The 23,083-nt window shown below is 39.6% G+C and overlaps 1 protein-coding gene across 2 annotated transcripts in view; it reads right to left on the bottom strand.

Moving 5' to 3' along the window:
* Positions 1–4,598: 4,598 nt before the first annotated feature.
* Positions 4,599–23,083, bottom strand: part of UBN2 (ubinuclein 2) — an 81,535-nt gene continuing 63,050 nt past the window's right edge. For both annotated transcript variants that reach the window (XM_081102457.1, XM_081102458.1), the window contains exons 13-17: positions 22,988–23,030; positions 17,261–18,808; positions 9,598–9,829; positions 9,093–9,182; positions 4,599–5,135 (exon numbers count right to left, since the gene is read on the bottom strand). In XM_081102457.1, the coding sequence (XP_080958583.1) occupies positions 5,086–5,135; positions 9,093–9,182; positions 9,598–9,829; positions 17,261–18,808; positions 22,988–23,030 (1,963 nt within the window). In that variant the 3' untranslated portion in view covers positions 4,599–5,085. The remainder of the gene's footprint in view (positions 5,136–9,092; positions 9,183–9,597; positions 9,830–17,260; positions 18,809–22,987; positions 23,031–23,083) is intronic.

Here is a 23,083-nt window from a genome sequence, read left to right as displayed (position 1 = left end):
TTGCCTGCCATAGTGCACCTTATTGACTTGACCCACAAAAGACTTGTTACTCCAATGCTTTCTCCAGTATTACTCATGCCAAGTTTGAAGGGCATAGGGCAGTGGGTTCAACCCAGGAATAGTCAATGAGTTGGCTAAATTTATTTTACTTGTAATAACTACTTATTTTATATATATATGTATGTATGCACGCACACACGCACGCACACAAACAGATGCTCTTAGGGAGAAAGACAACTTCCCAGTCCATCCATTTGAATTGATTAAAAGCAGTGGAATAAACAGGCAGAAGTCTTGCAAACACTGACAGGAAGTGTTCAGAAAGGATGCAATGGTACAGCAGCTACTAGTTTTATATATATATTACATATGTATACATATATATATACACATATATATGTATGTATGTATCTTATACACATATCCATATACATATAAAGAAAAGGAAGAACATTACAGCATGACATGAAGTTGGCAAGTTTGAGATTCCTCCTCCTGAATCCCCTGACTTATTAGCCTGTACTTCAGGGTATATGAGAACAGTTTGAAAAGGGTGGGGGGAGGGGAGAGAAAAAAAGGCACTTAAAAAAGAGAAAGGCCTGAATTGAGCATGTTTTAGAGGCGCAATATAAGCATTTTACCAGAGCTAAGAAATGATTTACAGAGAGTTAAACTTTTCCCCTTAGATTTTATAAAATAAAACTGCATAACATGTTTGTAACCAGTCATTGACCTACTACTGCATTTTTCTTCTGCTTCATTATTACAAAAACAAAAGCCCCCAAAGCAAAAAACAACAAAACAAACACAATCATACATGCACAACATAAAGTAAAAGTGCCCCATCTGAGGACGGACGGTCAGCAGAAACTACAGTGCTGAAGCACAGGGAACTTTTTGAGTTTGGCTTGATTATAGGTTTTATCACTCTTCTAATTTAAAACAAAACAAAACAAGCAAACTCAAATTCAAAGCCTAAGTGAAGATAAAAATACAGGGACCAGTATTCTGTTATGGTATACTCCTGAAATAAAGTATCCTAATTCTATACATGGGTCAAATGATAAGACAAAACCTCTAGAAATAAAGAACTGTAAATTAGGTTAAAGTCCATCAATACAGGCAAAGTTCATTCTACAAATGTAGCAGCAAACATGATAGAGAACTGGAGTTCTAAGAGGTGATCCCAAGGGACACAGAGTTCTCACAATCAATGGCAGTTTGAAAAACAGTAGAATTTCCATTTCAGAAAATGTCTTGAACCAAGTAGAGCTGGAAAGGGGTGTGGTAGAGGGCAACCAGAGAAGCAAGACTAGAGGTGTCTGCCCTTTCCAACCCTGGGTAGTAAACAATTTAGATCTGCTTTGGGAGAAAAAAAAATTCTGGGTTAAAACTCTTGTTCATTAAGTTGTTTTCAAACAGGTGTCAAACCCACAGTATTTAAACATGTACGTGCCCCAATCTTCCTTCTACCTTGGCAATACAATAACCCTATTCAACTTCTATGATATAAAATGTTATTTGGGCTAACAACATCCATCAAAGGGGGAGTAGGCATGAAAGAATGTACTAATACACCATCAGGACTTTGTGACTTCAGATTAACCTCACTTCTTTTCCCAAAACCTTTTCTTCAGGCTGTTTTAAAACCATGGTTTCTCTTACCCTTCAATTTCAGAAGCACAGGAGAAAGAATCATAACCGACTTGTAATGGAATTATTGCTTGCACTGACTTTGGAGGCTCCGAATGAGCTTAACACTTTGCTCCCAAACAGTCTCCAACAGGGGCTCAGCACTGCTATCTCTGAAGACAACTCTGCCGACCATTATTGCTTGTGAATACTGAGGATTAATTTGTATGTACAGTAATAGCTTATACATCAGTGAAGGCAATTTAAAATATAAGACAATTGAAAACAAACAGCTTAATTTTCCTGATTCAAGAATCCCACTGAATGGGATGTAATTAAGTGTGCTGATTATTTTTGCATTGGGATGTTATTAACGCTCTTCAGAAATACACACTGCTCTATATCCTTTTTAATAACTTACCATTTTAAAAAATAAATGCAAAAATATACTATGAGTCACAAGTCTCTGTCCTAAAAATAACCAATTTATATGTTTGTTTTTAAGTAAGAAAACTGTAAAGATAGCTGACCATAAATATGGACATCATTTTTAATGTTATGATCTAGAAAAGAAATAGTTTTGTATTTACATGTAGATATTCACTGATCATACTTATCTATTAAGAAATATAAGGATGTTTGTTTCACTTGTTTAACATAATAAAAAGGGTAGTCTTGACTGAAATGGATATATGTTAGTGAAAATGGGGGGAAGGGAGAAGGAGGGGCGGAGGAGGTTGGGTTTGGCAGCAGTTCCCAAGATACCAAGACTGAAGAGAACAGAACATAATCTCCATATATGCGGACTTCTCAGAGCCAAGGGCCTTCAGATTACTTTTTTAAAAAAAATATATTTTATTGATTTTTTACAGAGAGGAAGGGAGAAGGATAGAGAGTTAGAAACATCGATGAGAGAGAAACATCGATAAGCTGCCTCCTGCACACCCCCTACTGGGGATGTGCCCGCAACCCAGGTACACGCCCTTGACCAGAATCGAACCTGGGACCCTTCAGTCTGCAGGCTGATGCTCTATCCACTGAGCCAAACCGGTCAGGGCCTTCAGATTACTTTTAATGGTTAGTTATAAAAAGATACTGGGGGAAGAACTGATAAATCTCTTTTTCTCCAATGACAGCAGAATCACCAGGGAATCCTCACAAGGTATAATTCAGAACTGATGATGGAGTTATTAAGAAATTAAAATTATTATTTCTTGACTTAAAATAGTAATGAAGTTATATATGAATAAATATATGCACACACACACACACACACGTACATGCACAATTATCAGCAGGAAGAGATTAACATGCACTCTGACTTCCCTCCTGGTATGGGAAGTAAAACAAAGGCTAGCTTCCCAAAGGAACACTCCTACATAGCATTAGCAAAGACGTTCCCCGCCCCCCCCACCCCCCAAATTAGATAAAACTTAAATAAAAGAGGTATGCTACATTGGAATAACTCAATTGGGTAAGCTTGCCTAATTAAAAAAACAAATTGTAATCAAACATACTCAATTCAAGCCAAACCTCTCTGCAACATCCCAATATCCTCCCAAAATATCTACCAGGGCTGATGCAATATTCAGATTTGTTTTATTGGTAATCTAAATTCTGAGATGCAAGTAATTATATCAATGATTCCTTTGAAATAATCTTTTGCTCTTACTGTAACAAGTTCTTGGAACTAAAGTTTTCAGTTACTTATTAACTTTTTGCTGTGAAGCCAGCCAATGTGACTTTGAATTCAAATATAGGTTTACAGATCTAAACAGATCTGCAGTAATTTATTCACAGTCCTACCGGCTATTTGGGACTTTTTCTTATAAAAGAAGAAAAAGGGCCTGATTAATACTCTTATTTGAATAAACCTAACAGTATAGGGTGATGTGTGATGAAAACATACACAAGCAATGTTGCATCTATCAATCTGATGTGGCTCTTTAGGTTAGTCTATCATTAAAAATGGACCAAGCTCACACCATTCTTGGGTACACTTTGAAACATTTAGAAGCCTAAACAGGAAGGAAAAAAAGAGAGAAAGAAAAGAAAGGCTAGAATGATGAGGTGTAAAAAAAAAAAAGTATCCAAACAAATCCATAAATTTCTCCCTTAATGTCCTCTGTTGAATGTTATTTGCATAAGGACACCATGATAACTACAGAGTCTTACTATCTGCAGATTTACTCACATGTCAATATTCTGAGTCAGTATTAGGAAATGATCCAAATCAATTTCACTACACTGGATATAGGGAGTAAAAATACACTGTGATTTTTATAAAAAATAATCCCTTGTACACACATGATTCGAATGTAATTTCTCCCTTTAAAATACTATCTTGAAAATTCCAAAAATATATATATATATATGCTATTTGAATGACCAATGTAGAAGCATGTGTAGTACACACTTATAGCTGTTTATATCAACATTTAATAGTCACCTGAAGTACCACTTAGCTAACAGAACAGAAGTTGTGAACTGAGGTGAAGCTGGGAGAAATTAGTTCATAGTGTAGACCTGCAAGGGCTAAGAGCATCAAAGCCGAAGCCCTACAGCAAAGATCCCCATTTCTCAAGAGAAAAATGTGAACAGTCACATTTTAACATCAAGAATGGAAATAAGAATTAATGTCAATACCAGATGCACAAATCACCTGAAGAAGAGAGTTAAAGTTAAGTACCTGCTTCTGAAAGGAAGATGAAATTGACCCTTTTATAAAAAGGGGACATCTAAGTTTCGTCTGTTAAGAGCAACAGGCTCAATTTCGTGACTTTTAAAAATCTCGATGATTTAATAATACATATCACTGTGCTAAAATAACTTTCCTGAAGCATCTCTAGTCCACTGATTCACATGGGGAGTTGCTACACACTGGGGAAGATTCAAGTTTGTTCAGGATTTTTGAGGGTATAGTATTTTCTACGGTCTGTATCAGACATAAAGTCATTATTTTTTTTGTATGGCAAATTTGCTCCACAGTCCACTCAAATAGACATGATCCTTACTCCTGACAAACTGACCTAATTCCAGATATATTGCCTTTTATTATGCAATTATGACTATACATGTTCAGATCCAACCCCCAGGATGGATGGAGTTTACCCAAATCCTCAATTTTCCTTCTTCCTCCCTCAGGGGGAAAAAACAAATTTGTACTTCTGTGGGTTTGACAACTGAGTCTCTTTTAATTCAGTTAATATGGTAACTTTGTCTTTCTTTAGAAGAGACCAAAAGTCACTAACTTTGCAAGAAAGCATTTCTTCCTCCTGCACCTGGCTTTACATCAAGTAATGTTTTCTTTCCTTTTTCCTCCTCACCACAGTGCTTGGGACGAGAGAATGTAAACATCGACAGAACAGCAGCCCTATGACCACATGAGTACTTTCCCATCAGGTAGATTCCATCAGCCAGCTGAGTGTCTCATCTCCTTTGCTTGTTTGGAAGTCACTGAGATTTCCGTGGCAATTTAGTGTCCCCTTTACTTTGGCCTCCATCTAAGAAAAGAGATGTTTAATTGGGATGGGAAGGCATGGTTTTAAAAATAGATTTAAGAAGCAAAGCAAAAAGAATAATTAACTTTTAATTTTTATATGGATTACATTGCTAAAGAGATAACCTTTAACATAAAACATGCTATATATAGCATTATAGAGGTTGAAAAAACATATAGGAGATAAAAACTCAACAAGAATGATTCTCTTATCCCAAATGACTGTGGTTTAGTAGGTTTTCAGCATCCTACAAATACTATTTCAACAAGTATTTATTCCTAGAGGCCTGGTGCAGGGATTTGTGCACATTGAAAGGAAATTACTTAGAAGGTGGCTGGCGGGGCAGGACTGGGTGAGACGGCCGGACACCCCCTGGAGTCAACCTCCTGTGGTCTCTCCCCAGCTGGCCGCACCTAGGGTGGCGCCAGGCTTGAAGGATGTCTGCAGAGTGAGCAGGGCCCTTCCAGCAGGTGGGGTCCCTCGGCCTGGCCTGCAGGGATTGGGACAAAACAGGCTCTCTGACATCCCCCAAGGGGTCCTGGATTGTGAGAGGGCGGTTCTCAGGTGATGCACCCTGGAATCAGGCTCCCTCCTCTCTGGTTCCAGGTGCATCACCCGAGAACTGCAGCTGCCAAGTCACCACAGCTCCTATGTTGAGTGTCTGCCCCCTGGTGGTTATTGTGTGTCATAGCTACCGGTTGGACAGGACAGTCAAATGGTCGGGTGGTCAGTTATGCTTTTATATATATACTAGAGGCCCAGTGCATGAATTCGTGCACAAGTGACAGGTGGGGTCCAGTTGGCCCAGTCCCAATTAGGGCAGATTGGGGCCGGGCCTCTTGGGAGGAGGTGGTGGGAGGTTGGCTGGCCAGCCTGCCCCGATCAGAGCCAGGCTAGCTGGGGAGAGGGGCTGTGGGCAATTGGCCGGCGGGCCCCGCTCCCGATTGGGGTGAGGGGCCGACCATGGGGAGGGGCTATGGGCAGTGGGCCAGCCAGCCCTACCCCCAAATGAGGTGGGGGGGCTGATCGAGGGTCAGTGGCCAGGGGAGGGGCTGTGGGAGGTTGGCTGACCAGCCCCACCCGATTGGTGTGTGAGGTGGGCAACTGGGGCAGAGCTGGCTGGGGGGAGGGGCCACAGGCTGATCGGGGTGGTGGGGGCTCATCGGGGGGTGGGCTGCTGGGGGGAGGGGCTGCAGGAGGTTGGCTGGCCAGCCCTGCCCCCTATTGGGGTTGGGGGTGTGATCAGGGGCAGGGCCAACTGGGGGGAGGGGCCGAGGGAGTTTGGCTGGCTGGCCCCACCCCCCGATTGGGCTGGTTCGCTGGCCACAGTGGGCGTCATAGTGACCAGTCATTCCAGTCACTGGCTTTTATATATATAAATAGGTATCTACCTCACAGACAATATGCTAAATGCTGTGAGGATTATAAAGGATCATAAAAACATAATCCCCACCTTCAAGGGACATACCACATAGATTCATTTAGAAGACAAGGTCAATTTCATTCTTTTGCAAGTAAAGTTAAATTTCTTGCCATGACATAGCATTTGATAATTCACAATTATTTATGTAAATGATGGGGCACATTGGTAGTGAAAAATCCAGCTGAGTCTTTTTTTGGCCCTAACCTATGAAAGTTTAACTGATAGGAAAGTCTGCTACTAGGAATAAGGGTTTCTAGTTCTACGTGTGACTATTTAACTTTTACTAGAAAAATGCTGTTTTCTCTATTTAAACTGGGTAAGAGTTGGACCCAGTGACTTTGAAAGCCAAAAAAATATAGAGGGAGTCTCTAACAGGTCATTGCCTTAACAAGGAATAAGACACCTCCCATCCCCACCCAATAGGATTAACAGAAAAAGGGAGGCATGGTAGAAATACTACACAGGTGAAAAGAACAAAATATTGTACTACAATAACAAACTTAAGGCTGGAGGAGAGCACAAAAGTCATATTGCTAGGTCCACTCATGTGATATCTAAATTACTCTGGTAAAACACAAACCGAAAAAATTCCTCTACTAAAGAAAAGATGTATCAACAAAATATGATGATCATTTCAAAAGCTGTATAAACAGAATACTAGTAAAATAAGTTTGGCGACAACATCTAAGGAACTGGCTTTTTCATTGATAATGAGATATTACATACTTACATTTGTAGAGAAAAATGATTTAACTTTAGGCATAATTAAATTTATAAAATGGCAAAATGGAATTTTGCTCAAAGAAGCTTTGGTTAAAATAAAATAAAATGCTCATATTAAATGGACTCGGAGTCTTTAAAGCAAGACCTTCCCCAAGGGCCAAATCTGGCCACCACCTCTTTTTTATTTGTTTGTTTTTTTACACTTCTTTTTATAAATAAAAAGTTGTATTGGAATTCAGCCATACTCATATTAGATATTCTCTATGGCTATTTTCACTACACTACAGAGTTGAGTAGTTGTGATAGAGACTAAATGGCCTGCAAAGGCTAAATATTTACTATTTGGGCCTTTAGAGAAAAAAGTTTACTGATCTCTGTCTTTAGATAAAGTAAGAGAATTGACATTAATAAACTGAACTCTTACTATGTATAAGGCACTATGCTAGAAGCCTTAAATTATTTTCATTAAATTCTCATAAGAAGCCTATTAAAAACATCTTCTTGTCCCCCGTTTACAAGCAAGAGATTGTGATGGTCAAACGAGTTAAGAAACTTGCTCTGAGGGGCAGTTTTGGGATTAAAAAATCAAAGCCTAATTCTCAAATTCGGTGTCTTATACTTTTAAACGTCTTTAAAATAAAAAAAATTGTAAACTTTCCTTTCTCCCTCTGGAAGAGTGGTGCTGCTCAGACAAGAATAAAAGCTGGATTACTGGGGTCATGTTGAACCATGAGGTTCCTGTTTGTCTCATTCCTTACAAGTCCATACCAGTCCATCCATGAAAAAACAGCTCTAAACTGAACTCATTATACCAGCAACTGCTTTAGTCACAGGGCAGTTTTCCTTAAGCATTAAAACCTAGTTCAGGAAGATTAGGATTGCTTAATCTGTGTTTATTTTGTGTCCCCCATTTGTACAACAGTGATTTTATATTCATTCTTACCATGTAAGGTCCATTACAGGATTCATTACAACTTGTTGCTTTGAGATTGCTACATAGCTTTCATTCTACTTTTGACCAACTGTAAACTTGTTCAAAGATAATATGAAATGCAGTGGCCAAAAAGAATAGTGAAGCCCCAGTCAACTTCAAAGTTAAGAGGGCAGATGAGCAATTATTTCTGCTCAAAAGATCCTCAAAATGGCCTTCTGAATACTATCAGCAGTCTACTGAGGTCAACTGCTGGAGGCTGATGTGTATGTCCAGTATCTACTACCTAATTTCAGAAAGATACAGCTATGCTACAAGAATATAATGTATAGAGTTTAGATGATATTAATTTAAGGACTGCAAAGTTTAATGGTTAAGAGCTGTCTGTGGAGTCAGACTTCCTGGATCTGTATCTCAGATCGAACACCTTAGTGTATCATCTTGGGAAAGCTGCTTATCTCTGATTCAGTTTCCTGGTCTATAAAATGGAGATTGTTATCTCATTCACAGGCTTGTTGTAAAGATTAAATTAGCTAATATAGTAAGTGGTCACAAGATTATCTGGCACTTGGTAAACTTCCCATCAGTATAAACTATTACAATTACTGGAAATGACTTTTGCACATTGCCTTATGAACCGTCTTCTTCGTCATCACTTCTATATAACACTTTCAAAACCACTCTCTTCACATGTAACAAGAGATTTCATTTTACTTATTTCCTTTCTCTTAAAAGGAGTTTGTTGCTAATGAGGATTCAGTAACATGAAAGTCTGTTTTTTTCAACCTTTGTCATTTCATTCACGTTTTCAGAAAAAATGTTCAGTCCAATCTATATAGCTATATAAACAACAAAGAGATGAAGAAAGAGGTGGCTTTCTTACCATTAAATGTTTGCTGTAAATGTGTAGGCAGAGGTGAGTGGGAAAGTGTTGCTGCATGCTGAGCTCCTGGCTGTAAACCCTTTAGTAAATCTGAGAGGAAAACAGACTTGTCAGTGATCTTCTTAAATCTGGTTGAGCCCTCTGAGAGCAAAAATGAAAATAGTTTAATTTATCTAATGCAAGCACAGCCCTGACTTCAAAGGCCTTCTTTGAGTATATACATATTAAAAAATTTACATACATAAATGTACCTGTGAATGCAAACACTCAGCAAATCTGACTTCCTCTTATTATAAATTTTTTTTAGAAATGTGGTATAGTGGTTCATTTAAAAATTATAAATAAAATCTCAGAGTCCAATAATTTGATTATACATAGATAAAATACATTGCATCTCTTTTTTAAAAAATTCTATAATCTATACAAGTCCAACTGGTATAATGAGTATAATTTTGTTTCCTGTTCTGTCAAACTAGGTAGCCAAGTAAACAAAGGCCCCACTTACTCTGAGTTAAGCTATGGTGGAGAGCGGCTGAGGTAGATCCCGAGGTGGTTGTCACTCCAGCTGTGTCCGTTCCAAAGCCAAGTAGCTCCAAGGGAAACTGGAAGGGCATGGTCACTGGAACAAGGCCACCCAGCATCCCAAAAGGAGTCACATTTTGATTTGTTACAGACAAAGGTGATGTCATGAGAGTCAGAGGTGAGGCATTAGCCAATAATGATGCTCCTGCTGTGGACTGCAGAAACCAGGGGTCAAAATACATAAGAAATCAAATCTTTAACCTGAATTGATTTATTTAATATCCTCATGGGCACAAGACTATGTTTTATATTTGCTCTAACAGAAACCTTGATATAGAAATGAAGATGGAGGTGAACAATACAATTCAAAGTGCTACTTAATAATTCTATACTCAGCTCTTCACGTTTAGACTCTTCCTTAAGTTATTTTATTGCCTATATTAATACCATTCACCCTCTCAATCCATTCACTTCTTTTTTTAAATTTTTTAAAAAAAATATATTTTATTGATTTTTTTTACAGAGAGGAAGGGAGAGGGATAGAGAGTTAGAAACATCGATGAGAGAGAAACATCTATCAGCTGCCTCCTGCACATCCCCCAATGGGGATGTGCCCGCAACCAAGGTACATGCCCTTGACTGGAATCAAACCTGGGACCCTTCAGTCCGCAGGCCAATGCTCTATCCATTGAGCCAAATCAGGGCAATTCACTTCTTTTTTTAAAAAAAATATATTTTACTGATTTTTTATAGAGAGGAAGGGAGAGGGATAGTGTTAGAAACATGAGAAACATCATTCAGCTGCCTCCTGCTGGGGATGTGCCCAAAACCAAGGTACATGCCCCCGACCAGAATCGAACCTGGCACCTTTCAGTCCGCAGGCTGACGCCCTATCCACTGAGCCAAACTGGTTAGGGCTCCATTCACGTCTAATCTTAGATTCCCCTAGATCTGAACCAATTTCAATGTGGTCTCTGAACATGCTCAGTCTCTTTGCTATTTGTCTATACTGTTTCCTGGCACAGTCTCTGCAGTTGCTGCTACAGATTATTATTACTCTCTCAGAGCCCCTAACTCTGTGTCCTTTACTTCCATCCTAACACCTTACAGAGATGAGGCCACCTGGGATGTTCTTCCTCATCAGACTCACCCGCCTCTTCTCCAAAAGCTATGACCTATGAACTGGCCTATGCCATGAATCCCATTAATGTAGAATTTCCTGGTACAAATAATCTAGTATTCGCACTTTTTCCATGTTTCCTCTGCCTTCTCATATACAGAGAATTCTTTTTTTCCCCTTTATTGATTAAGATATTAAAAATGTGTCCTTAACCTCCCAATCTTATCTCTTTTAAAAAATATCTTTTTATTGATTTTTAGAGAGGAAGAAGGGAGAGGGATAGAGAGATAGAAACATTGATGAGAGAGGAACATCATCAATCAGTTGCCTCCTGCACGGCCCCTACTGGGGATTGAGCCAGCAACTGAGGTACGTGCCCTTGACTGGAATTGAACCTGGGACCCTTCAGTCCAAAGGCCGACGCTCCATCCACTGAGCCAAACCGGCCAGGACTCATCTCTTTTTACAACCACTTATTCCTGGCTCTTCCTCAACTTTGGAAACCACTTGACTTATTTGTATTCCTTTTATCTTCAAACTTAGTGAATGACAGCCTCCACTTTCCACATTATCTAGTCCAGCCGTGGGCAAACTATGGCCCGCGGGCCTGTACCCTTTTATGTAATGATGTTTACTTTGAATTTATATTAGTTCACACAAACACTCCATCCATGCTTTTGTTCCGGCCCTCCGGTCCAGTTTAAGAACCCATTGTGGCCCTCGAGTCAAAAAGTTTGCCCACCCTTTTAGTCTCTCCTTAACCCCTGTAAGTTGGTTTCCATCTCTACTACTTTTCTGAACTTAGACTCTCTAAGGTAAAGGCAAATTAGAGGGTGTTTTGACACTCCCCTATCTGTTTGTTTGTTCTTTTAATATATTTTCATTGATTTCAGAAAGGAAGGGAGAGGGAGAGATAGAAACATCAATGATGAGAGAAAATCATTGATTAGCTGCCTCCTCCACACCCCCTATTGGAGATCAAGCCTGCAACCGGGGAATGTGCCCTGACTAGGAATTGAACCGTGATCTCCTGGATCATAGGTTGACATTCAACCACTGAGCAACACCAGCCAGGGCCCTACCTGTGTTTTAATGCTGTTTATGAATAAAAACAGTGAAATGAAAAATATGCTAACATTGAACTTTCATTGAGAAATTACTTAAATATACTTCATTAAGCTAATTTAATTCTTTGAACAATTTTCTATACAGCAATTAAGTAATTTTTTCCCATTTTGACATTTCTTTTCTATGTGAATTTATCAACAAAGATTATAAGCTTTTCTCAGTATTAGATATTATCTATTATAGTTTCTGCAACTGTTAAGTTTTCTTTTGTAGCCTTATTTTACTAATTCTAAATTTCCCTGACTAAATATTTTACATGTTAGCCACTGTCAGGCTGATTTTATGTGTTTATTATTCAACCAGTAAACATTATTCAATTATAAAGGCTGAATCATTTTGCTTAGTTAATATTTGAGAAAATATAGGTGATCTTCCCATCCATCTATGCCACAGTACATAGTACTAGTATATACTTAGTGGTCCATGCTACTGCTGCACATGAATTGCAGAACAACCTCAAGAAGCTTCTCATTCTGTTTTTTCCACTCTCTCCAATAGCCTTCCCTCCCATTATCTCCTTTAATTTTAATCTCTCAAATGTATATTCACACTCCTGACCTCTCATCTCAATTTCAATCCTGTATATCTGGAAGTTCAATGAAGAATCTAACTGGGATATCTAACACTCACCTACTTGGCATGTCCACAACTAAACTCATCATCACCTGCTATGTTAACTGCTACCAGCAATAGTCTGGCTCTTACCTGCCACTTAGGTTTGACACCTTAGTTTTCAGGCATTAAAAAGTAAAGGACAAGGTGAGCTCGTGGGCAACATACACATTCTTTCTTTTTTTCCACAACTTCCTCCAACACTTACGTATAAGTCTTTATCACTTTCTGCTTGGCATTAACTATCTTTCTTATTTTCCAGTCTTCTTCTCTATTGTGCCAATCGTGATAGACAAAATGGGCACATTAAGAAAACAATTACTAAGTTAAAAATAATAATAAGTGAAGCAATTTAGATAGAAAGGATCCTGTATCAATTTGAGAATTAACAAGAGTTCTTTCTTCTTTTTAGTCGTAATTCTATTGTAGTCTCAGGGTAACATGAGGCACATACTTCAAGGCAGCACACCATAAACAGAGCCCCCTAGTGAGAAACAGCTAATAAAGAAAACTTTTTCTGGAGGAGGCTAATTGAAGCATTAAAATCTATGGAAAATGCCCTGTCCAGTGTGGCTCAATTGCTTAGAGCAGTGGTTCTCAACCTGTGGGCGCGACCCCTTTGGCGGTCGAACGACCCTTTCACAGGGGTCACCTAAGACCATCCTGCATATCAGATGTTTACATTATGATTCATAACAGTAGCAACATTACAGTTATGAAGTAGCAATGAAAATAATTTTATGGTTGGGTCACAACATGAGGAACTGTATTTAAAGGGCCAGAAGGTTGAGAACCACTGGCTTAGAGCGTCATCCCACACACCTGATTTCTGGTCAGGGCACATACCTAGATTGGGGGGTGTACTCAAGGCAACCTAACCATATCGCTCTCTCTCAAAAAACAAATAAACAAAAAACCCCAATAAATATAGATGGAAAATGTAAGTTAAGGCAACTTCCAAAATTAAATAATTGAGTATTAGCAATAAAAAACGGTATCATGCCATAAGTGCCTAACATTTTTGTATGGTCAGCATTTCTGTATCTAATTTTGTTTTTAAAACTAAAATGAAATATCAAATTATCTATGTTACATGGGTATAAATTTCTCTCTCCTAAACATGGAGACTTTTCAAAGGGGGGCATCCCACCAGTGGTATCATTCAGAAGCATACAGGAGAAGTTGTCAACCTGAAGTAGGCAAACAGCTCAGGATAATGCCCCATAATCAAAAATATTTTCTATGATCTCCACATTTCATTCCCAAGGGAAAATATGAAGAGAATCCTTGCTCTCTCTTCCCATGGTTAGCATTACTTTTTTTTTTAAACCATGTTTTATATTTTGGTTAAGTGCATCCACCCCCCTCATTCCCTACAACATCCAGAGTGATCTTTAGAAATATTAGTCAAACCATACCACTGTCCTCCCTGTAAAAGACCCTCCAATAGCCTCCCACTGCACACAGAATAAATTCCAAAGTCTTTATCATGGCCCACAAGATCCTTCATCACATGTTACTGTTGAATTCCAACCTCATCACCTACCCATCTCTTCCTAGTCTTGCCATGCAGGTCCACACGTCTTCTACAGGCCTGTTCTTTCCTCTCTTCACACCACCCACTTTGCCTGGACTGTTTGTTCTCTCTTATTTCCAAAGGCTGAATCCTGCTCATTCAATTCTCCACTTAAATGCTGCCCCCTCAAAGAGGCCTTCCCCAACTCCTTTATCTATGTTAGCAATAATCATACTTTATCATATTATCCCATTTTATTTTTTCATAACACTTTATATATTTTTAAAATTTGTGTTTTGTTCATTTTCCTACCTAAAATATATGCTCCATAAAGAGGAGGGGGTTTGAATATGAATGTTCACCCTATTTCCCCAGCACCTAGAACAGTGCCTGGCACATATTAAACACTTAGTAAGCATTTGCTTAATAAAGCAATTATTTTCAGAATTCTAAAGTGGCAAAGACAGGATTCAAAGAAAATCAGTAAGTTGAAGGGCAAGAAAGAAGAGGAACATGTTGAGTAGAAAATTATTCAATAAAAAGCAGGTAGAGGTAATAATCTGTTAAACTCAAGACCTGTCACTTTCACTCTGCAAATGAGTAGACAGCTGATGATGTATTTCAGACAGGAGTTAAATACTTTGCAGGCACAGATAGGAAATCTGTTTTTAGTGTTGGAGGACTTGAGAGACAGGATCTAGAGGCCACAGATAGCTGATAAGATTTCAGTGAGATGCTATATTAAAAAAAAAAACAAACACCAAAAAAACCCCTTAGGACACCAATAGTTAGAAACAACCTTACTCAATTATTGACCTTTTCTTCAGTAAAACCAGTAAGACGTGAACAAAAAGGATCAGCTATGAAGGCAGGAACACTAAGGGTTCCAAATCATAAAGTCATTTTGGAGAGGAAGAAAACCAGGAGGGAGTACATTTTAGAAACACAAATTTTGTCATGTAGGTTCATGGTGAGAAACTAATTGACAAGTAACTGTATACCAAGTATATTTGTTCTTTTATAGCATAAATGATTGATTACAAGAAGGATTTCTGGAAAGAAAATAAAACTGCTAGATTCTGGAGATGACAAAGGATAAAGATTTAATGTTAAATTCAGAGAAAACAAAACAAGTGAAAAAAATTTTTTTAGCTCCAAGGAAAAACCCAAAATATAATAAGAAAGCAAATGAAACCATCGTGTGCGATATTTAGCTCAACAGAGACAATATTTTACATAGTCATGGATTTTACCAAAAGTTGTTATTTTACTCTTTCAGGAGAATGGAAAAAATATAAGGGAGCTAAGAGCCTCATTATCATAATGAGAAGTCAAAGATAATACTAAAAAAATAAATTAAGAGTCTTCCATTCATTCTTATTTAAAATCCCAGAGAAAAAGCTAAGAGAGTTAAAAGTAGTAAGCAGGAGGATATGGGGTAGGGAACTGCCATTTTTGTGATAATTCTCTCAAATATTCCTTTGATCAAATTAAAGATTCGAAAACGTCAACACTTTAATAAAGGTAATACAAACAGGAATGTGGGCTAACTTGCAGATTTAAGTTATAACTTAGATTTTAACATACAATCCCGAATCAGTTTGTTTTTAGTGTTACTTTCATATTTCTGATTAAAAGTAAAATTACATAGATAAAATATCAATAAATCCTAGATTCTAATTAATAAAATATCAATTAACTGAATTTTGTTCTATATTAGAATTCTGGAATCAATTCATTTCTAAGACTACAGTAATGGCAGAGTGATGATTTTGGTTTTAAGTGTACACTGAATACCAATGCTTAGCTTATACTGAATAGCAGAGAACCTCTATGAACACCAAGGGGAAAATTCTTTCATAAAATGTTCGTATTCCACATAACCAGGATGCAGTATAAAGTTAGAGCATTTTGTTAGAGAACAGAATTCCATAAATCAATAAAAGTCATGTTTTCAAAGAATATTTAAGAACCTAAGAACACATCATAAAATGTTATATTTTTAAAAAGCTTATTATCAAACAGAATATTATGTAAAACGCACATTCTTTAAAAAGTCTAAAAAAGTACCAGGAAAATATACACAGTGATGGAATAATGGATGATTTTAATTTTCTTTTTTGAATTTGCCTACAGTGAGCATGTATTTCTTTTCGGTGGGGGGAGGGGGCGATATATTAAAGAAACTAAGTCAGTAATGTGAACGTCTCAGAATACAAAGTGGGAGATAGATGGAAATAATAACAGAGAAGATGATATGGAAGGCAGAGAAATGAAATACATGAGTAATAAAGAGTTCTCAAAAATTCTAGGCCAAATGGGTCAGAAATAATTATCACATGTAATCAAATGAAATATTCTTGAGCTGGAAAAAAAAAAAAAAAGCCAGTTTGAAATTGAAAAGACTTTCCATGTTCTAGGTACAGAATTACTGAAAACAAGATAAACCAAGCCAAAGTCCGTAAACCCTTGAATTGCAACAAAAAAGAGAAAATCTTACTAGCATTTAGGCAGAGAAAACACATTACTGATAAGAGAACCTCAGAATCCTCTATAATCCTAAATACAACGGGTCAGTGGAACAGTACATATAAAATTTGAAGTGAGACAATTAGTGATCCAAGAAATCTGTAACTATTCAACTGTGATAGCACAGAAATGACCATATATGTAAGAGCTAAGGTAAAATAGCTTTCATTTTAGCCTTTTTGAAAACGTTCCTTGAGTGAGGAACGCCTATTAACTGAGAGATATTTTAAAATCTCACAAATGGGAAAGCTGTGGTATAAAAGGATTAATGATACTAATTTGACAGAGAATTATAAATGAATAATTGCAAAATAAAAATTTTATTCAAAAAGACAGATTAAAGGAAAAAATAACATGCATGTATAAATTTGATTAAATAAAAAAGTTGGCAGGAGAAAGGGGACTATAGTGGAGAATAGAGGAGACAAGTGAAGGTATGTTAAATTCCTAAGTTACTACTTTGTTCTGGACTTTAATAAGATAGTTTTAAATATGCATTTTAGTTATGTCTTTTGACATTTTTGAAAGTGAGCATGTATTACTTGAATGAAAAATAAATAAATCCACATTCCAACAAAAATCTCACCCCCAAGTATCCCCATCACTGTTATGTCAACATTAGGAACATTCCTTGGCAATAAACTATTGGCTATTTGGCTATTACAAACAACCTATATATTATAATAAGGAAAGGTTATACACTAATACATTTTACCCCATGAATGTATATAACATACATACCTGCACACTGGCTGTTACCACTGAAGACCCTGAGGCAGAGGATGGTCTATGTGGAGTAGACAACGGTTTAGTAGCACCCTGTGTTCCACCTCCTGTTCCCCCAGATAGACTAGTCCTATTAGCTCCGCTTGAGTTAAGGTTGCTACCTCTGCTGGCAGGTGCATTCACTCCAATTCCACTCAAGCTATTCTTCCCAACAGTTCCAGTGGATGATGAGTTTGGTAGCTTTGATGAGGCCTGAAGATTTTTTGTAGACGGAAGGCCTGAAGTGCGATTAGAGGGCAATAAATTCAAGGTGGGAGACTGTCTGCTGATATTTATTCCACTGGGTTGTTTATGGACTGGGTTGTTACTGCTGGAGTGGCTACTCTGGGCTACTAGTGCACTTGGACTGGAAGAACTTGAGGATACAGTAGGCTTGGGAGTTGGGTTGGATTTAGAAATAAGTTTAGTTGATACTGAAGGCTTAGCTGACAGAGAGGGCTTGGGTGAGGCAGAAGGCTTAGGTGAGGGCAAAGGTTTAGGGGATGTGGCAGGTTTGGGAGATGCGGCAAGTTTTGGGGATGCAGCCATTGAGAAGGGAGATTTGAAACCCTGCGTGGAGATTTGTGACACCATAGCCTTAGCTAAGTAGTTACTGGAGGTAGTGGTGCTAGGTACTGTCCTAGAAACCAGGGAGTGGGACCCTTGAGAACCATTTCCAGGTGAGGGAGTAGGTAAGGGAAGGCGGTACATAAGTGACTTATCTGAAGTCTTAACAAGTGGGGATGAACAGGAAAGCTGGGGATTATTACTTAATTTCACCACTGGGTTGCTCTGTGATTTACTAATGGTTGCTTGCAGTGGAGACACATAATTTTGTTGGACAGCTGAATGCTGGTGCACCTTTGTTACTTGTGTTAACGAAGAAGCATCTTGGGCCTCTGATGTTCCCAGAGCGTGAGAGGAGGCAGCAACTTGGGCTTGGGAGGAAGAGGAGACATGGGTCTGTGAAGAGGAAGAAGCATGAATCTGGCTTGACCTCTGTAGTCCTTGTTGAAGTAGCCTGGCTGGCAAAGGTTCTAAGGAAACTTTAGGGTTCTGAATTGAAGAACCAGCAATAAGGCCTGAAGAGATGCCAGTATGAGCTAAATCCTGGGGTTTCTTTGGTACTGGCCCGGTGTGACCAGCAATAAGACTAGATGAATGTGCAGTCTGAGCAGAATCTAGTTTTTTGGGAGTAGCCAGTGGCAGCTTACTCATTATACTTGCTAATTTTTCTTCTCTCAGTCCTGGACGAGGTTTTGCAGCTGGCATGCTTATCTTTGAGCCAGCTGGAGGGCCCTTGTTCCCATTGTTGATAACAGCTAAAGCTTCAGAAACAAGATCCAGTGCAGGTGGGTGGAAAGAAAGGTCTTCATCTAGTGAGTCATCAAGGCAGATCGTCTCCTGGGCGGGAGTAGAGCTAGAGCTGGTGGAGGCCATGGCAGATGTGACAGAACTTGAAGGACCACCAATTGAAGCCACCAAGGATGCAGGAGTTTTCTGGTCCTTTTTTGGACTACACTCCTAGTATAAACAGCATTGTATTAGAAAAAAATGCAATGATTAATAAAAAATTACAAGTATTGGTTTTTAAAAGACTAAGAAGTTCTCATGATTACTAAAATTCTACTGGAACTCTTCTTTAGAGACTGTAAACACCACTTTTTTTTTTTTTTAAAGCATAGAGGGGGTGTGGGAGGCAGCCAACTGATGCATCTCTGTCACATCAATGTCTCTTTCTCTCTCTCGCCTCCACTCTTTCTAAAATCAAGGGGAAAATATCCTCTCTCCTTGGGTGATTATTTTAAAAAACCAAAACCAAACCCAAGCCCAAGGTCTTACATTATATATTGATTTATAGGACCACAGCACTTACCTTAACCATAGTGGGAAAAAATGGAGAGGAAGGGTCTTTACCATCACTTTCTAAGGTACTACAGTAAAAAAGCTGTCAAGAATGCTGTTATACTCTAAATCCCTGAGCAATTTTTCTAAGTTTCTGTTCTAAAAGTCCTGACTGAAAACATCACTGCCTCTCAGAAGTCTGCATGGTAACTGCATTAAGATCAAAATTGTCTGCTAGCATGAATGGCTAATGCAGATGTGACGTGTTCACTTTGGCATGCCATGTAATTACATGATTAGTAAAAATCCCATTATAATAAAAAGTACAAAAACTGTGGGTTGGGGAGTATATCAGAAGAATATTGGCAGTGTTACCAGTATAAAACTGCTGGTTTTGTTTTAAAAAAAAAACATATTTGTATTGATTTCAGAGAGGAAGGGAGAAGAAAAGAGAGATAGAAACATCAATGATGAGACAGAATCATTGACTGGCTGCCTCTTGCACCTCCCCGCCACTGGGGATGGAGCCCGAAACCTGGGCATGGGCCCTTGACCAGAACTGAACCCAGGATCCTTCAGTCAGCAGGTCGACGCTCTAGCCACTGAGCCAAACCGGCTAGGGCTAAAATTGCTGTTTTAAGTAACCTTTTTATTAATATTTTTCTTTATAAAATTAACAAATCATGCCCCAGTCAGTGTGGCTCAATTGGTTGGAGCTTCATCCCATATACTGAAAGGTCCCAGGTTTGATCCCAGTCAGGGTATATACCAGCTGTGGGCAAACTACGGCCCGCGGGCTGGATACGGCCCGTTTGAAATGAATAAAACTTAAAAAAAAAAAAAAAAGACCGTACCCTTTTATGTAATGACTAGAGGCCCGGTGCACGAAATTCGTGTACTGGGGGGGGGGGGGTGTCCCTCAGCCCAGCCTGACACCCTCTCACATATTGGGAGCCCTCAGGCGTTTACCCCCATCACCCTCCAATCGCAGGATCGGCCCCTTGCCCAGGCCTGACGCCTCTGACAGAGGCGTCAGGCCTGGGCAGGGAACCCTCATTTCCCCCATCACTGGTTCTGCCCCCAGCCCAGGCCTGATGCTTCAGCCAGAGGCGTAGACCCCCATCACCCTCTGATCACCTGATCGGCCCCTTGCCCAGGCCTGACGCCTCCGCCAGAGGTGTCAGGCTTGGACAGGGGACCTCCATCTCCCCCTGATCACTGGCTCTGGCCCCCACCCAGGCCTGAGGCCTCTGGCCCAGGAATCATGCCTGGGCAGGGGACCCCCATCTCCCTCTGATCACTTGCTCCACCCCCCGCCCAAGCCTGACGCCTCTGACCCAGGCTTCAGGCCTGGGCAAGGGGACCATCATATCCCCCCAATCTCCGGCTCAGCCCCCCGCCCAGGCCTGATGCCTCGGCCAGAGGAGTTGACCCTCATCACCCTCCGATCACCAATCACCGGATCGGCCCCTTGACCAGGCCTGAGGCCTCCGGCAGAGGTGTCAGGCCTGGGCAGGGGACCCCCAGCTCCCCACGGTTGCAGGCTCTGCCCCTGCCCAGGCCTAACGCCTTTGGCTGAGGCGTCCGGCTCGGGCAGCAGGGACCTGCAGTGGCAGCGGGGGGTGCCACGATCGTGGGCTCCGCTTTAGGCCCAGGCAAGGGACCCCTAGCTCCCGGGACTGCCAGCTTCGACCATGTCCAGCTCCCATCGCTGGCTCCACCCCTACTTCCTGCTATCACTGGCCAGGGCGGCAAAGGCGCCTGATTCTCCGATCATGGCTGGGGCCGCCTTTGCCCTGCCCCCCAGCTCTTAGCTCCCCCCAGGGTTTCCGATCACTGTCAGTGGCAGGGGGCTTCTTCCTGCTTTCCCTTTCGCCTCCCTGCATTGTGCCTACATATGCAAATTAACAGCCATCTTGTTGGCAGTTAACTGCCAATCTTAGTTGGCAGTTAATTTGCATATAGCCCTGATTAGCCAATGAAAAGGGTATCGTCATACGCCAATTACCATTTTTCTCTTTTATTAGTGTAGATGTTTACTTTGAATTTATATTAGTTCACACAAACACTCCATCCATGCTTTTGTTCCGGCCCTCCAGTCCAGTTTAAGAATCCATTGTGGCCCTCGAGTCAAAAAGTTTGCCCACCCATGGTATATACCTAGGTTGCCAGTTTGGTTAAGGTTGGGGCGCATACAAGAGGGAACCAATCACTGTTTCTTTTTCTCTCTCTCTCTGTCTCTCTGTCTCTCTCTCTCTCTCAGATTGGTAAATATATCCTTGGGTGAAGATTTAAAAACAAAAACAAAAAAACAAATCAGGCCCTGGACGGGTAGCTCAGTTGGGTAGATCGCCACCCTGATATGCCGAGATTTTCGGTTCAATCACCAATCAGGGCACATACAAGAAGCAATCAATGAATTCATAACTGGAATGACAAGTCAAAGTTTTTCTCCATTCTCTCTCTCTAAAATCAATCAATAAAAAGTTAAAAACAGTAACAAATCCACTGTACTGTGAGATTTACATTGGCAGAAAAATTGTTCAGGACGTATATTTGAGTAAAAACACCAGATTATCCCACTGACACAAAATGTTAACTCAAGCTGGATAAGTGAATGGTTGGACAGATAGACGGAAGGAGGTGAGGTAGGGTCAAAGATCCAGAAAAAGAGAGGGCAGCTGTGAACCAGAAAGTTAAAAGTTTTTTTCTCTGAGTGAGCAGAAATTTCTACTTTTCTCCTTCTTACTGTTCCCAATTGTTTGCATGTTCTACTGTAAGCATTTCTTTATATTAACTCTCTAATTAAAATAAGTATTTGAGGGATGGCAGGATGGGAAAAAAAGTCAGCAATACAGTTTTTCCATTTTGGGGAAAGGAAAAAGTAATTTAATCATAAACAAACAAAACAGGTAACTTCCCTATAGTATCCTAACACTTCCATTATTAGAGTTCTGATATATTCATCATTATCTAAACAGATGCATCAAAATTTAAAAAACTCTCAATGAAGGGTATTAGTTGTTTACAAATAAGGTGTGAGCCGAAACTGGTTTGGCTCAGTGGATAGAGCGTCGGCCTGCGGACTGAAAGGTCCCAGGTTCGATTCCGGTCAAGGGCATGTACCTGGGTTGCGGGCACATCCCCAGTAGGAGATGTGCAGGAGGCAGCTGATCGATGTTTCTATCTCATCGATGTTTCTAACTCTCTCTCTCCCTTCCTTTCTGTAAAAAATCAATAAAATATATATTTAAAAAAACAAAAAACAAATAAGGTGTGAAAATAAAGCATGAACTCAACAGATTTAATAAAATATTGTCTCAATATTATTTAGAAGACAAAGTAGGTTACTAAAAAAAAGGAGTGTTGCTCTGTATTCAAAGAGCCTCTAAAATTAAAGAAGGCACACAGCTGGTGTAGCTCTCTTACATCTATGTTTCTTTCTCTCTCCCTTCCTCCTTTTCTAAAATCAATAAAAAAAACACACACAAAAAAACTTTTTACATATAGCTGGTGGGAAGGCCAAATTTGTCCAGAGTGGTTCTGCCCCACCTTTAAACAAAAAAAGCCCTGGCAAGTGTGGCTCCGTTGGTTGAGCATTGTCCCATGCACCAAAAGTTTACTGGTTTAATTCCTGGTCAGGGGACATACCCAGGTTATGGGATAAATCCCTAGCCAGGGTGCATGCTGGAGGCAGTCGATCAATGTTTCTCTCTCACATCAATGTTTCTGTCTCCCCCCTGCTCTAAAATAAATAAAAGCCTATCTAAAAAATAAACCAATCAATTAATTAAATTAAAAATAATGCATTTCAACAGTCATCATTATGACTACTATAAGACTTAATTCAGAACTTACCTTTACTTTGGGTTTAGGTGCAGGAATCACCTTTTTCTTTGCCCTAACACAAAAAATTAAAAAGGAGAGCATTTCAGTAGCAGTTAGGTCACTCAT

This window comes from Myotis nattereri (genome assembly GCF_964212035.1).
Source record: "Myotis nattereri genome assembly, chromosome: 11".
Taxonomy (NCBI): Eukaryota; Metazoa; Chordata; class Mammalia; order Chiroptera; family Vespertilionidae; genus Myotis; species Myotis nattereri.
The sequence above is the reverse complement of the archived record's forward strand: the minus strand, read 5'-3'. Positions and strand labels throughout refer to the sequence as shown.